The sequence below is a fragment of the Elephas maximus genome, chromosome 4 (genome assembly GCF_024166365.1).
Source record: "Elephas maximus indicus isolate mEleMax1 chromosome 4, mEleMax1 primary haplotype, whole genome shotgun sequence".
Lineage (NCBI taxonomy): Eukaryota > Metazoa > Chordata > Mammalia > Proboscidea > Elephantidae > Elephas > Elephas maximus.
Window position 1 is genome coordinate 101,842,286 of NC_064822.1, and position 17,116 is coordinate 101,859,401.

Below are 17,116 nucleotides of genomic sequence, written 5' to 3' on the forward strand. Positions count from 1 at the left end.
ATACACAGAGTCACTACACTAAAAAGAATTGGTTGATGTTCAACCATTTCAGGAAGTAGCATATGATCAAGAACTGATGGTACTGAAAGAAGTCCAAGCTGCACTGAAGGCATTGGTGAATAATAAGCCTCCAGTAACTGAGGGAATACCAATAGAAATGTTCCAACAAATGGATGTAATGCTGGAAATGCTCACTCGTGTATGCCAAGAAATTTGGAAGACAGCTACCTGGCCAACTGACTGGAAGAGATCCATATTTGTGGCCATTCCAAACAAAGGTGATCCAACTCAATGCAGAAATTATGGAAAAATATCATTAATATCACACTCAAGCAAAATTTTGCTGAAGTTCATTAAAAAGCAGCTACAGCAGTATATCAACAGGGAACTGCCAGAAATTCAGGCCGGATTCAGAAGAGGGCGTGAAACCAGGGATATCATTGCTGATGTCAGAGGGCTCCTGGCTGAAAGCAGAGAATACCAGAAAGATATTTACCTGTGTTTTATTGACTATGCAAAAACATTTGACTGTGTGGACCATAACAAATTATGGATAACATTGTGAACAATGGGAATTCCAGAACACTTAATTGTGCTCATGAAGAATCTGTACATAGACCAAGAGGCAGTTGTTTGAACAGAACAAGGGAACACTGCATGGTTGAAAGTCAGGAAAGGTGTGCGTCACACTGCACTGTTCCACTGTGGTCTGCACCAGCTGAGAGAAGGTGATCCAGTGCCAAGATGGCCGTCCTTTCTAAGGAATATGGTATAATGGTTCTAACTGGTGCTGTCAGCTTCATGAGGGTAGCTCATCTAGCCATCAATGTTGCCAAGGCCTGCAAGAAATACAAGGTGGCGTATCCTACCATGAATTGCAAGGACCCAGAAAATGGGCACCTCTTCAACTGCATTCAGCGAGCTCACCGGAACATGTTGGAAGTATATCCTCCCCTCTTATTTCTTCTAGCTGTTGAAGGTGTTTACCTCCTGTGTATAGCTTCTGGCTTGGGCTTGGCTTAGACTGTCAGATGAGTTCTTTATGCTTACGGCTATTACACAAGAGAACCAAAAAAGTGGAATCAAGGAGCCCTGGGGTACATCGCCCTCATTGGCTTGACGGGCACAACTGCATGTTCTGCTTTCCAGCATCTCGGTCAGGTTAAAACTAGCTTGGGCAGTGGGTCTAAATGCCGCCATTAAAGAATTACAGGGGTTTAAAAACTTTCATTCATTTTGAATGACTTACCTTCCTTTCAATTTTTTTTTTTTCTAAATAGAATAAAACCTATCTGGCATCAACCTCATACCTAAAAAAACAAAAAGAAAAGCTGTGTGTCAGGGTTGTATCTTTTCACCATACTTACCCAATTTGTATGCTGAGCAAATAATCTGAGAAGCTGGAGCAGAACAAAGCATTAGGATCGGAGGAAGACTCATTAACAACCTGCAATATGCAGATGACACAACCTTGCTTGCTGAAAATGAAGAGAACTTGAAGTGGTTACTGGTAAAGATCAAAGACTACACAGACTGCATTATGGATTGCACCTCAACTTAAAGAAAACAAAAATCTTCACTAAAAAACCAAACCAGTTGCGGTCAGGTTGATTCCGACTCATAGAGACCCTGTGGGACAGAGCAGAACTGTCTCATAGGGTTTCCAAGGAGTGGCTGATGGATTCAAACTGCTGACCTTTTGGTTAGCAGCTGAACAACATGGTTAGGTTGCAAAGACCAGGTTGTTACATTAAAATCAGCATTATGCAAACATAGAGGTTTTTTTTTTTTTTCTGTTTTCAGACCATCCATTTGTCCAATTTTTTTACTTTAAAGAAAATATAATTATAGAAATAAACAGCTAAGATTTACTGATGTACTCATCACTGTGACAAGTCCAGTTATGGATTATTACTCTGCAGAGAATGAGGCTTGGAGGAGACAAAGCTGGATAAAGCCGAGCATGTGACCAGGGAGCCCTTGGCTTAACCACCTTCCTACTGTTCTGGGTCAGAGCCTCCCTCAAGGAGAGGCCTCCAGGGCTCACTCTCACCCCTGCAAGCCCTGTGTTCACAATCCTAGAGCCTGCTCTGCCCTCTGGTCCTGGTGATTCACTGAGGCTGGGGGCTTCCTGCAAAGACGCTGGTAGCCTGGTGCACATCTGGCCTCACCAACAACTGGCTTCAGGTCCACTTCGGCTCACTTTAGGATGTCATTAAACTCGGAGGCATTTCTTCCAAACACCCTCTCTGATGCCTCTTTCTTTCCTCCCTTCCCACCCCACAGCAATTTTGAGCTGCAGGGCTTCAGGTGGTGTAGGTGCTGGGAACCCAGAACAAGGCACCAGCTGGCTCGGTGCTGCTTGAGCATCCACCTGGAGAGGGTAGCCACGGGGAAGGTCAGTTCAGTGTGGCAGGTGGACTCAGCTCCCCCACCAGCAGGAGGCAGCAGAGGGCACAGGGCAGCCAGCCCAGCTTCCTGGAGGCCTCCTAGAGACCCTCCTCCAGGGAGGGGAAGCTCTGCAGCTGTTGCCGCTGGGCCCACCACCTTTTCACTGTGCAAAATAGACAGTAAATTTTTTTTACAGTTGTCATAAATGTGAAATGTCAGATAACAAGATAGTAAGTGAGGAGTAGGTGTATATAGCCCTTCCCCTTTGGTAGAGTGAAATACTTAGAAAAGATGTACTCTCATAATTAAAAAAATCATCAGGATGCTCTCATTAGCACTGAGGTATTTTTACTGGACTGAGTCAAAAATCAGTTTTCTTGCTGCAAGGCTTTATTGAAACAATATGAAATTGATGTCTGATTATCCAAGTAATTCAGTTACCATAGGAACTTCAAAGATAGCATAACATTTGTGCCCTGAATACAGTTAATTTCCATAGATTCACACTGTTGGGAGACAATGCTCCATGGGTCTCTCAAGGTCTCCACACGTCTTACAGACAGAGGCACTGACTGCCTTTTGTTATGGACTGTCTTTCCAAAGAAGTTTGTACAGAGAACAACCTTGAAAGATAGAAATAGTGTTTCCCTCTGGAGCAAAGGACAAGCCTGTTTACTGCCCATTGTAAAGGATTCTGGTCAGATTTCCTTCCCTGTAAGACAACCTACTGCATGTACAGGTGTCTCTGACCTTTCCCCCGTTGTCCTGTGGGAATTGGGGCTTGGGGAACCAGCACAAAAATGCTGATACTCTGGCTCTACTATTACTGTGAATAATAACTGTCCTTTGTCTCTGACCCAGGAATCTTGCCTCTTCTACCAGCATTCATGAAACTGTGGCAGGTTAATAAGTTAGCTTGCAAATAGGGTAAAATCTTAGACCCCTTGCTGTTCTTGGCACACAGCTGATACTTCTGTTTAATCGCGGATAGAGGAACTAAGAAAAGGCACATAGTTCAAGTAAAGTGAGTGAGGACTTTGGGAAGTTCTTTTACCATTTTGCAAAGTTCATATTGAGAGAAATGTCTCAATTATTTCTTATATTTTTAATACCAACGGCTGTAGAAAAGGGCCAGAAAAAAAGAGAATTTTTTAGTAATGGATAAAAAGCCTGGTTATAAAGAGCTCTGCACTTTAAACTGAGAATTTCAGGCCCTTAGATTCAAGTTCTAGCTCTGCTACCAGAAAAAAAAAAAAAAAAAAATTTAGAGTCGTGGACAAATCACTTGGCCTCTCAGGGGTTAAGTGGGGTTATCTTTAAGGCTCTTTTTGAAGGTCTAAATTCTATGACTATTTACTCTGAAAGTTGTCAGCTGACATAATTCACTTAAAATAAATTTTGGCCACACAATCTCAGCTTTGCAGAAAGCTTTGTCTCAATTAGTTGCAGTTATGGTACCTAAGTTGTTAGAGTGCCTGTGCTGCATTTCAGACTTTGCTACATATAAAAAACGAAACCCACTGGGGTCAAGTTGATTCCGACTCATAGCAACCATACAGAACAGAGTGGAACTGCCCCATAGGGTTTCCAAGACTGTAATCTTTACAGAATCAGAGTGCCATATCTTTCTCCTGCAGAGCAGCTGGTGGGTTCAAACTACCAACTTTTTGGTTGGCAGCCAAGCTCCTAATCACTGCGCCACCAGGGCTCCTTTGCTACATATACAATGCCAATTACTAAGAGTCCTCTTGATGATTTTAAAATAACCCACCCCTTCAATATGAAGCCATGTACAGAGTGAGGTACAGAATTGCCAGAGTAATCTAGTGAAAATTATGAAATTTGGGAATATGGCTTCATTTCTGAAGGATAGTATAGTGCAGTGGTTAAGAGTACATATTTTGAAGCCAAATTGCAATTGTTAGGAATTCTCTTGGTGGTTTTAAAATAACTCATACCTTCAATATGAAGCCATGTACAGAGTAAGGTGCAGAACTGCCAAAGTAATCTAGTTGAAATTATGAGATTTGGGAACATGCCTTCGTTTCTGAAGGGTAGTATAGTGCAGTAGTTAAGATTACATATTCTGAAGGCAAATTTCAGGGCTTCCTAGGTTGGCTCTACTATTTAATAGCTGGGCAATCTTGGGTAAATTATCTAACTCTCTGTGCTTGTCTCCTCATCTATAGAGTGAGGATAGTTATCATGCCGACCTTATGTAGAGCATCACGAAAAGGGCCTGGTACAAAGTAATCACTCTATCATATCAGCTATTTTCAATCACGAGATTGTACCACAGGAGTGATTACTTCTAAATGTTAAGGGAAACAAACTGATTGATTTCTTGAAAATTGATTGGGCAAGGGGGCTGAGATACAGACACTTTCTACATCCCCATCTGTACCTGGCGGGTATGGGGGTGGGTGGGATTCTGGTACTACCCAAGTCTGACCTCTTTTCTTTCCACTTTCTCTGCCACTTAAGCAAGTAAAGCCAGGGTGAAATCTGGGGAATCGTACAGAATACCAAGAAAAGACACTTTGAGTGAACTTTGGATAAATCAAGAGATTCAGCAGGTGCCCTTTCCACTTAAAAAAGTGTCAACAAAGAGGTTTTTCAGAGCAGTAAAGAGGGACTACTGCTCTCTTGTGGTACTGCTAACCATTACACCTCAAAGTCACAGGTGATGAAACCACCCCCCGTACTGTTTTTAGTTGCCCTCAAGTCGATTCACATTCTAGAATGCCTAGAGTAGACCAATAAAGAGTAAGTGTGACAATTTGTAAATGTGTATGCATGTAATCAGTTATATATTTTAAGAAGCCCAGGGGATGCTTTCCAGAACCTGGGATTTTTCTGAAACAAGGTATCAGGTGAGGTGATATTTCATATCCACTCTTGTCATATCAACTCTTCTCTTAAGATTATTTCATAGTACACAATATTTAGACAAATGATAATGATAATAAGAATGTTATGCCTAAAAACACTGGACATAAAATAATACCCATAAGCAAATAAATAATTTCGAGACCATTTTACATTGAAGATTGGCTCAAAAATCACAGATAGTAAGAGATATTTTAAAAATACCTTAAATCACCCATAGAGTATGTATGCTGATTTTTGTGAACAAATAATGCATTTCATTTCTTTGTCCAAGCGTGAAAATCTTTTAAATCATTCTCAAGCTCTTATCATGGGTTTTGAACCCCTTGCAGATGGTTTTCTAACTTGACTGCATCTACTATGTAAGTCATCCGACTGGCAATGCTGAAGAATGTCCACTCAAGTGTATTTCATTAACTTAGTGAACTTTAAGTGTATGCATAAAGTGATTTCACTGTACCCTTAAGTATTATCATTAGTAAACAAGAAGTGAAAAATAAGCCAATGTATGGAATTTAAAAAACAAAAACACATATTTGAGGAAGGGAGAAACAAGGATAAGGCTGATGGCAGATATCAACGAATTTCTTCCAGTTGCCATCAAGTTAATTCCGAATCATGGCAGGCCCATGTGTGGCTGTGACCTTTTAGAAGCAGATCACAGGCCATTCTTCTGAGGCACATCTGGATGGGTTTGAACCACCAACCTTTCTCTTAGTAGCTGGACGCTTAAACTTTTACACCACCCAGGGACTCCATTAATGCATTAGAAAACCAAAAATAGGTTGGATTAATAAATTCAAGAGCTGCTTTTTTGAAATAATAAAACAGGAGAGAGAGCCAAGATGGTGGAAGAGACAGACCTTTCTGGCAAGTCCTATTTACAACAAAGACCTGGAGAAACAGTGAAACGAGTATATTTACAACAAGCTAGGAGCCCTGAGCATCAAAGGCAAGCTTAGAAAACAAAATGAGGGGCAGGGGGAGGAAGAGACCATTCAGAAGCAGAGAGGAGTTACCGGACCTGAATCGCAGGGAGCCCTTAGGCACCATTGCCAGAGTGGCCGTGGCGGGCTGATACTGGCGTTTGGCCACAGTTTCCTCAGGGAGAAGCAGGCAGACACACAGCCTACTCACACCTCCAGAACCAGAGAAGAACGGCGCCCTCGGCAAAAGTGAAGTACTTGTGTGTATTTTACCGTGCGTCCCCCACCCCCAAGCTAGCTTCAGCAGCTGAATTCCCTGGGCCTGAGACAGACCCTGTTGAGCTCTTAGAGCCATCCTCCCAGCCTTGGAGAAGGAAAAAATTTGCAATTGGGGGAAAAGATAATTTGCCAGCTCCACTAACAGGGGGAGCTCAGGACAGAAGCGGCTCCTGTCCAGGCATAAATGGTCAGTGGACTTTGAGTACCTTTCCCCTCTGCATGGACCTGTTTGGACCTATTTCAGGAGAATAGGCCCTTGTTGGCAGACTCCAACCGTTTCAGCTCTGTGGCGGAGAGTTGGATGTTTCATGTTTGACATTGCTTTGCCTATGAAATGGGGTCCTCACCTACCCACATCTGGGGCCTAAGGACTGGCAGCTCCACTCAGGTCACCCAGCAACCTGCCACAGGGGTCCAAGGATAACTGGTACCTCCCGGTCCTTACAACCAAAAACATTGGGTGCCCATGGTCTGTCTGCAGAACCCATCCACCTGTACACTCTAGGTCAGGGACACACTTTCCTCAGAGACACATGGGGTATGATTATCAGCCCCCTGCCTCGTTCGGAGTGTGACACCCTGCTGCAACCAGATACCGGTACCTACACCAATCACCCCTGCCCCTCTAAGACTGTAGGACAGACCCTGTACCACACACTTGATGATCAGCTACCTGGAAACCTGAGCTGAATTCATACAAGAAAACTGAATGGACTCCTAGACTGATATACCTGATAACAGTGCTAGCCATCCGGTGACAGGACATCAGAACAACAAAGGTGAAAATAATCAAGCTAGCTCACTCAAGCAACCCATTTGGGCATATCAAAACAAAACGAAGCAAGAAGGTATGAAACAGTAGGCAAACATAAAATAAACTAATACAATAATTTATACATGGCTCGGAGACAACAGTCAATATCAAGTCACATAAAGAAACAGACCCTGATCACCTCAACATGCTCTCAAAACAAAAAATCAAGGGATCTTCTAGATAAAAGTGCATTCCTGGAATTACCAGAGGCAGAATAAAAGAGATTAATATACAGAACCCTTCAAGACATCAGGAAGGAACTGAGGCAAGACACAGAACAAGCCAAGGAACACACAGACAAAGAAATTGAATAAATTAAAAAGATTATTCAGGAACATAATGAAAATTTTAATAAGCTGAAAAAAATCCACAGACAGCAACCAGAAATTCAGAAGATTAACAATAAAATTGGAGAAGTAGACAACTCAGTAGAAAGTCAGAGAAGCAGAATTAAGCAAGGGGAAGGCAGAATTTCTGAACTTAAAGATAAATCACTTGCACTAATATATTTGAAGAAAAATCAGATAAAAGAATTTTTAAAAATGAGGAAAACTTAAGAATCATGTGGGACTCCATCAAGAGAAATAACCTATGAGTGATTGGAGTACCAGAACAGGGAGGGATAACAGAAAATACAGAGAGAATTGTTGAAGATTTGTTGGCAGAAAACTTCCCTGATATCGTGAAAAATGAGAACATATCTACCCAAGATGCTCATCGAACTCCAGGTAAGGTAAATGTTAAAAGAAAGTCACCAAGACATATTATAATCAAACTTGTCAAAACCAAAGATAAACAGAGAATTTTAAAAGCAGCTAGAGATAAACGAAAAGACATCTACAAAATAAAAAAAAAAAATTCTTTAATTTTTTTTAAAGGAGAGCCAATAAGAATAAGCTCAGGCTACTAGGCAGAAACCACGCAGGCAAGAAGGCAATGGGATGACTTATTTAAAAAACTGAAGGGAAAAAAATGCCAGGCAAAAATCATAATTGTCTCTAAAATATGAAGGTAAAATTAGGACATTTCCAGATAACCAGAAGTTTAGGGAATTTGTAAAAACCAGAACAAAACTACAAGAAATACTAAGGGAGTTCTTTGGTTAGAAAATCAATAATATCAGGTATCAACCCAAGACTAGAACACTGGGCAGAGCAACCAGAAGTCAACCCAGACAGACCCAACCCACCCACTACCGTCGAGTAGACAGGGAAATTAAAAAAAAGAAGCAAGATAAAAAGAAAAAAACAACACTCAAAATAGGGTAACAGCAATGTTATTATGTAAAAGAAGACAATATTAAAACAATAAAGAGGGACTAAGAAATGTAGTCATAGGTCTTCCATATGGAGAGGAAGATAAGGCGATACAAGGAAATAAAAGTTAGGTTTAAATTTAGAAAAATAGGAGTAAATAATAAGGTAACCACAAAGGAGACAAACTATCCTACACCATCAAAATAAAATACAAGAAAAAAATAGAAACTCAGCAGAAGCAAAATAAACAACAACAAATATGAGGAAAGGACAATATATAATCTACTCAGCACATAAAATTAACTGGGAAAAAGAAACTGTCAACAACACACACAAAAAAGACATCAAGATAATAGCACTAAATTCATGCCTATCCATAATTACGCTGAATGCAAATGAACTAAATGCACCAATAAAGAGACAGAGAGTGGCAGGATGGATTAAAAAACAAGATCCGTCTATATGCTGCCTACAAGAGACATACCTTAGACTTAAAGACACAAACAAACTAAAACTCAAAGGATGGAAAAAATATATCAAGCAAACAAAAATCAGAAAAAAGCAGGAGTGGCAATATTAATTTCTGACAAAATAGACTTTAAAGTTAAATCCATCATAAAGGATAAGGAAGGACACTATATAATAATTAAAGGCACAATATGCCAGGAGGATATAACCGTATTAAATATTTATGCACTCAATGACAGGGCTGCAAGATACATAAAACAAACTCTATCAGCATTGAAAAGTGAGATAGACGGCTCCACAATAATAGCAGGAGACTTCAACACACCACTTCCGGTGAAGGACAGGACATCCAGAAAGAAGCTCAATAAAGACATGGAAGATCTAAATGCCACAATCAACCAACTTGACCTCACAGATATATACAGAACGCTCCACCCAATATCAACCAAGTATACTTTCTTTTCTAGTGCACATGGAACATTCTCTAGACTAGACCACATATTAGGTCATAAAGCAAGCCTTAGCAGAATCCAAAACTTTGAAATATTACAAAGCATCTTCTCTGACCATAAGGCCATAAAAGTGGAAATCAACAACAGGAAAAGCAGGGAAAAGAAATCAATCACTTGGAAACTGAACAAAACCCTGCTCAAAAAGACTGGATTATAGAAGACATTAAGGATGGAATAAAGAAATTCATTGAATCCAATGAGAATGAAAACACTTCCTATCAGAACCTTTGGGACACAGCGAAAGCAGTGCTCAGAGGTCAATTTATACCAATAAATGCAAACATACAAAAAGAAGACAGGCCCCAAATCAAAGAATTATCCCTACAACTTGAACAAATAGAGAGAGACCAACAGAAGAAACCCTCAGGCACCAGAAGAAAACAAATAAAAATTAGAGCAGAACTAAATGAAATACAAAACAGCAAAACAATCAAAAGAATTAACAAGACCAAAAGTTGGTTCTTTGAAAAGAGCAACAAAATTGATAAACCACTGGCAAAACTGACAAAAGGAAAACAGGAGAGGAAGCAAATAACCTGAATAAGAAATGAGATGGGCGATACCACAATAGACCCAACTGAAATTAAAAGAATCATGTCAGATTACTATGAAAAATTGTACTCTAACAAATTTGAAAACCTAGAAGAAATGGATGAATTCCTACAAACACACTACCTACCTAAACTAACAGAAAAAGAGGTAGAACAACTAAATAGATCCGTAACAAAAGAAGAGATTGAAAAAAAAAAACAAAAAACCCAGAGGTAGAACAACTAAATAGACCCATAACAAAAGAAGAGATTGAAAAGGTAATCAAAAAACTCACAACAGAAAAAAAGCCCTGGCCTGGACAGCTTCACTGCAGAGTTCTACCAAATTTTCAGAGAAGAGTTAACACCATCACTACTAAAGGTATTTCAGAGCATAGAAAAGGACAGAATACTACAAAACCCATTCTATGAAGCCACCATATCCCTGATACCAAAACCAGGTAAAGACACCACTAAAAAAGAAAATTACAGACTTACATCCCTCATGAACTTAGATGAAAAACTCCTCAACAAAATTCTAGCCAATAGAATTCAACAACATATCAAAAAAATAATTCACCATGACCAAGAGGGATTCATACCAGGTATGCAGGGATTGTTCAACATTAGAAAAACAATTAATGTAATCCATCATATAAATAAAACAAAAGACAAGAATCACATGATTTTATCAATTGATGCAGGAAAGGCATTTGACAAAGTTCAACACATATTTGTGATAAAAACTGTCGGCAACACAGGAATAGAAGGAAAATTCCTCAACACACTAAAGGGCATTTATACAAAGCCAATAGCCAACAGCCAACATCGTCCTAAATGGAGAGAGCCTGAAAGCATTCCCCTTGAGGTCAGGAACCAGACAAGGATGCCCTTTATCACCGCTCTTGTTCAACATTGTGCTGGAGGTCCTAGCCAGAGCAATTATGCTAGATAAAGAAATAAAGGAAATCCATATTGGCAAGGAAGAAGTAAAAATATCTCTACTTGCAGATGACATGATCTTATACACAGAAAACCCTAAGGAATTCTCCAGAAAGCTACTGAAACTAATAGAAGAGTTCAGCAGAGTTTCAGGATATAAGATAAACATACAAAAACCAGTTGGATTCCTCTACACCAACAAAAAGAACATCCAAGAGGAAATCACCAAATCAATACCATTTACAGTAGCCCCCAAGATGATAAAACACTTAGGAATATATCTTAGCAGAGATGTAAAAGACGTATACAAAGAAAACTACAAAACATTTCTGCAAGAAACCAAGAGAGATCTACATAAGTGGAAAAACATACCTTGCTCATGGAGAGAAAGACTTAACATTATAAAAATGTCTATTCTACCAAAAGCGATCAATAGATACAATGCAATTTCCATCCAAATTCCAACGACATTCTTTAATGAGATGGAGAAACAAATCACCAACTTCATATGGAAGGGAAAGAGGCCCCGGACAAGTAAAACATTACTGAAAAAGAAGAACAAAGTGGGAGGCCTTACTCCACCTGATTTTAGAACCTATTATACCGCCACAGTAGTCAAAACAGCCTGGGACTGGTACAACAACAGATACATGGACCAATGGAACAGAACTGAGAATCCAGACATAAATCCATCCACATATGAGCAGTTGATATTTGACAAGGGCCCCAAAACAGTTAAATGGGGGAAAAGACAGTCTTAACAAATGGTGCGGGCATAACTGGATATCTATCTGCAAAAAAAATGAAACAAGACCCATACCTCACTCCATGCACAAAAACTAACTCGAAATGGATCAAAAACCTAAATATAAAATCTAAAACGATAAAGATCACGGAAGAAAAAATAGGGACAATATTAGGAGCCCTAATACATGCCATAAACAGTATATAAAACATTATCAAAGAATGCAGAAGAAAAACTAGATAACTGGGAGCTCCTAAAAATCAAACACCTGTGCTCATCCAAAGACTTCACCAAAAGAGTAAAAAGACTACCTACAGACTGGGAAAAAGTTTTTAGCTATGACATTGCTGATCAGAGCCTGATCTCTAAAATCTACATGATACTGCAAAAACTCAACTACAAAAAGACAAATAACCCAATTAAAAAATGGGCAAAAGATATGAACACACATTTCACTAAAGAAGACATTCAGGAAGCTAACAGATACATGAGGAAATGTTCATGATCATTAGCCATTAGAGAAATGCAAATCAAAACTACAATGAGATTTTATCTCACTCCAACAAGGCTGGCATTAATCTAAAAAACACAAAACAATAAATGTTGCAGAGGCTGTTGACAAACTGGAACACTTCTACACTGCTGGTGGGAGTGTCAAATGGTACAACCACTTTGGAAATCCATTTGGCGCTTCCTTCAAAAGCTAGAAATAGAACTACCATACGATCCAGCAATCCCACTCCTTGGAATATATCCTAGAGAAATAAGAGCCTTTACACGAACAGATATATGCACACCCATGTTCATTGCAGCACTGCTTACAATAGCAAAAACATGGAAGCAACCAAGGTGCCCATCAACAGATGGCTGGATAAATAAATTATGGTATATTCACACAATGGAATACAAAGCATCGATAAACAACAGTGATGAATCTGTGAGATATTTCATAACATGGAGGAATCTGGAAGACATTATGTTGAGTGAAATTAGTTGCAAAAGGACAAATGTTGTATAAGACCACAAGTATAAGAACTCGAGAAATAGTTTAAACAAAGAAGAAAGTATTCTTTGATGGTTCGGGGCGGGGGGCGGGGAGAGGGCTATTCACTAATTAGATAGTAGATAAGAACTTTTTTAGTGGACGGGAAAGACAACACACAATACAGGGGAGGTCAAGACAATGGACTAAACCAAAAGGAGTTTCCTGAACAACCTGAATGCTTCGAAGGCCAGTGTGGCAGGGGTGGGGGTTTGGGGACCATTGTTTCAGGGGACATCTAAGTCAATTGGCATAATAAAATCTATTAAGAAAACATTCTGCATCCCACTTTGGACAGTGGCGTCTGGGGTCTTAAATGCTAGTAAGTGGCCACCTAAGATGCATCAATTGGTCTCAACCCACCTGGACCAAAGGAGAATGAAGAACACCAAAGTTGTTCTTGTTAGGTGCTGTCGAGTTGGTTCCGACTGATAGCCACCCTATGCACAACAGAACAAAACACTGCCCAGTCCTGCGCCATCCTTACAATTGTTGTTATGCCTGAGCTCATTGTTGCAGCCACTGTGTCAATCCACCTCATTGAGGGTCTTCCTCTTTTCCGATGACCCTGTACTCTGTAAAGCATGATGTCCTCCTCCAGGGACTGATCCCTCCTGACAACATGTCCAAAGTATGTAAGACGCATTCTAGTCATACTTACCTCTAAGGAGCATTCTGGCTGCACTTCTTCCAAGGCAGATTTGTTCGTTCTTTTGGCAGTCCATTGTATATTCAATATTCTTCGCCAACACCACAACTCAAAGGTGTCAACTCTTCTTCAGTCTTCCTCATTCATTGTCCAGCTTTCACATGCATATGACGCGATCGAAAATACCATGGCTTGGGTTAGGCGCACCTTAGTCTTCAGGGTGACATCTTTGCTCTTCAACACTTTAAAGAGGTCCTTTGCAGATTTACCCAATGCAATGTGTCTTTTGATTTCTTGACTGCTGCTTCCATGGCTATTGATTGTGGACCCAAGTAAAATGAAATCCTTGACAACTTCAATCTTTTCTCCATTTATCACGATGTTGCTCATTGGTCCACTTCTGAGGATTTTTGTTTTCTTTATGTTGAGGTGTAATCTATACTGAAGGCTGTGGTCTTTGATCTTCATTAGTAAGTGCTTCAAGTCCTCTTCACTTTCACCCAGCAAGGTTGTGTCATCTGCATAACACAGGTTTTTAATGAGTCTTCTTCCAATCCTGACGCCCCGTTCTTATTCATGTAGTCCAGCTTCTCGTATTATTTGCTCAGCATACAGATTAAATAGGTATGGTGAAAGAATACAATCTGACATACACCCTTCCTGACTTTAAACCGATCAGTCTCCCCTTGTTCTGTCCGAACAATCACCTCTTGATCCATGTAAAGGTTCCTCATAGGCACAATTAAGTGTTCTGGAATTTCCATTCTTCGCAATGTTATCCATAATTTGTTATGATCCACACAGTCGAATGCCTTTGCATAGTCAATAAAACACAGGCAAGCATCCTTCTGGTATTCTCTGTTTTCAGCAAGGATCCATCTGACATCAGCAATGATATCCCTGGTTCCATGTTCTCTTCTGAAACCGGCCTGAATTTCTGGCAGTTCCCTGTCGATATACTGCTGCAGCCGGTTTTTGAATGACCTTCAGCAAAATTTTGCTTGCATGTAATATTATTGATATTGTTCTATAATTTCCACATTCGGTTGGATCACCTTTCTTTGGAATAGGCATAAATGTGGATCTTTTCCAGTCAGTTGGCCAGGAAGCTGTCTTCTATATTTCTTGGCATAGATGAGTGAGGACCTCCAGCACTGCATGTGTTTGTTGAAACAACCCAATTGATATTCCATCAATTCCTGAAGCCTTGTTTTTCTCCAGTGCCTTCAGAGCAGCTTGGACTTCTTCCTTCAGTACCATCAGTTCCTGATCATATGCCACCTCTTGAAACGGTTGCATATTGACTAATTCTTTTTGGTATGACTCTGTGTACTCCTTCCATCTTCTTTTGATGCTTCCTGCATTGTTTAATATTTTCCCCATGGAATCCTTCACTAGTGCAACTCGAGGCTTGAATTTTTTCTTCAGTTCTTTCAGCTAGAGAAATGGCGACCGTGTTCTTCCCTTTTGGTTTTCCATCTCCAGCTCTCTGCACATGTCATTATAATACTTTACTTTGTCTTCTCGAGAGGCCCTTTGAAATCTTCTGTTCAGTTCTTTTACTGCATCAATTCTTCCTTTTGCTTTAGCTGCTCGATGCTCAAGAGCAAGTTTCAGATTCTCCTCTGACATCCATCTTGGTCTTGTCTTTCTTTCCTGTCTTTTCAGTGACCTCTTACTTTCTTCATGGATGATATCTTTGATGTCATTCCACAACTCGTCTGGTCTTCAGTCACTAGTGTTCAATGCATCAAATCTATTCTTCAGATGGTTTCTAAATTCAGGTGGGATATACTCGAGGTCATATTTTGGCTTTCATGGACTTGCTCTGATTTTCCTCAGTTTCAGCTTGAACTTGCATATGAGCAATTGATGGTCTGTTTCACAGTTTGCCCCTGGCCTTGTTCTGACTGATGATATTGAGCTTTTCCATCGTCTCTTTCCACAGATGTAGTCAGTTTGATTTCTGTGTGTTGCATCTGGCGAGGTCCATGTGTATAAGAAAAAAAATTATAGTCACCGTTTATGTTGGTGAAAGAAGGTATTTGCAATGAAGAAGTCATTGGTCTTCCAAAATTCTGTCATTTGATCTCCAGCATTGTTTCTATCACCAAGGCCATGGTTTCCAACTACTGATCCTTCTTCTTTGTTTCTAACTTTCTCATTCCAATTGCCAATAATTATCAATGCATCCTGATTGCATGTTCAATCAATTTCAGACTGCAGCAGCTGATAAAAATCTTCTATTTCTTCATCTTTGGCACTAGTGGTTGGTGCGTAAATTTGAATAATAGTCGTATTAACTGGTCTTCCTTATAGGCGTATGGATATTATCCTATCACTGACAGCGTTGTACTTCAGGATAGATCTTGAAATGTTCTTTTTGACAATGAATGCAACACCATTCCTTTTCAATTTGTCATTCCCAGCATAGTAGACTATGGGATTGTCCCATTCAAAATGGCCAATACCAGTCCATTTCAGCTCACTAATGCCTAGGATATCGATGTTTATGCGTTCCATTTCATTTTTGATGATTTCCAATTTTCCTAGATTCATACTTCGTGCATTCCAGGTTCTGATTATTAATGGATGTTTGCAGCTGTTTCTTCTCATTTTGAGTCATGCCACATCAGCAAATGAAGGTCCCGAAAGCTTTACTCCATCCACATCACTAAGGTCAACTCTACTTTGAGAAGGCAGCTCTTCCCCAGTCATCTTTTGAGTGCCTTCCAACCTGGGGGGCTCATCTTCCAGTACTATATCAATGTTTCGCTGTTATTCGTAATGTTTTCACTGGCTAATGCTTTTCAGAAGTAGACTGCCAGGTCCTTCTTCCTAGTCTGTCTTAGTCTGGAAGCTCAGCTGAAACCTGTCTTCCATGGGTGACCCTGTTGGTATCTGAATACCAGTGGCATAGCTTCCAGCATCACAGCAACACACAAGCCCCCACAGTACGACAAACTGACAGACACATGGGGGGCACACCAAGGACACAAGGTAATTACGAGCCCAAGAGACAGAAAGGGCCACATAAACCAGAGACTACATCAGCCTGAGACCAGATGAACTAGATGGTGCCCAGCTACAACCGATGACTGCCCTGATAGGGAACACAACAGAGAACACTTAAGGGAGCAGAAGAGCAGTGGAATGCAGACCCCAAATTCTTGTAAAAAGACTAAACTTAACGGTCTGACTGAGACTAGAAACACCCCGGTGGTCATGGCCCCCAGAACTTCTGTTGGCCCAGGACAGGAACCATTCCCAAAGCCAACTCTTCAGACAGGGATTGGATTGGACAATGGGTTGGAGACGGATGCTGGTGAGAAGTGAGATTCTTGGATTAGGTGGACACTTGATACTATGTTGGTATCTCCTCCCTGGAGGGGAGATGAAGGGGTAGAGGGGGTTAGAAGCTGGCGAAATGGACACAAAAAGAGAGAGTGGAGGGAGGTAGCTGGCTGTCTCATTAGGGGGAGAGCAATTGGGAGTATGTAGCAAGGTGTATATGGGTTTTTGTGTGAAAGACTGACTTGATTTGTAAACTTTCACTTAAAGCACGATAAAAATTAAAAAAAAATAAAATAAAACAGATCAATTTCTAGAGCCTGCCAGTCAGCTAGAATGTAAGTTCCATGAGGCCTAAGTGCCTGGCATATAACAACCAGTT

General features: G+C 40.3%; 1 protein-coding gene across 1 annotated transcript; it reads left to right on the forward strand.

Moving 5' to 3' along the window:
* Window positions 1-744: 744 nt before the first annotated feature.
* Window positions 745-1,203, forward strand: LOC126074704 (microsomal glutathione S-transferase 3-like). Its single transcript, XM_049881517.1, is given in 1 exon segment — window positions 745-1,203. A coding segment is annotated over 1 exon segment (459 nt).
* The last annotated feature ends 15,913 nt before the right edge of the window (window positions 1,204-17,116 follow it).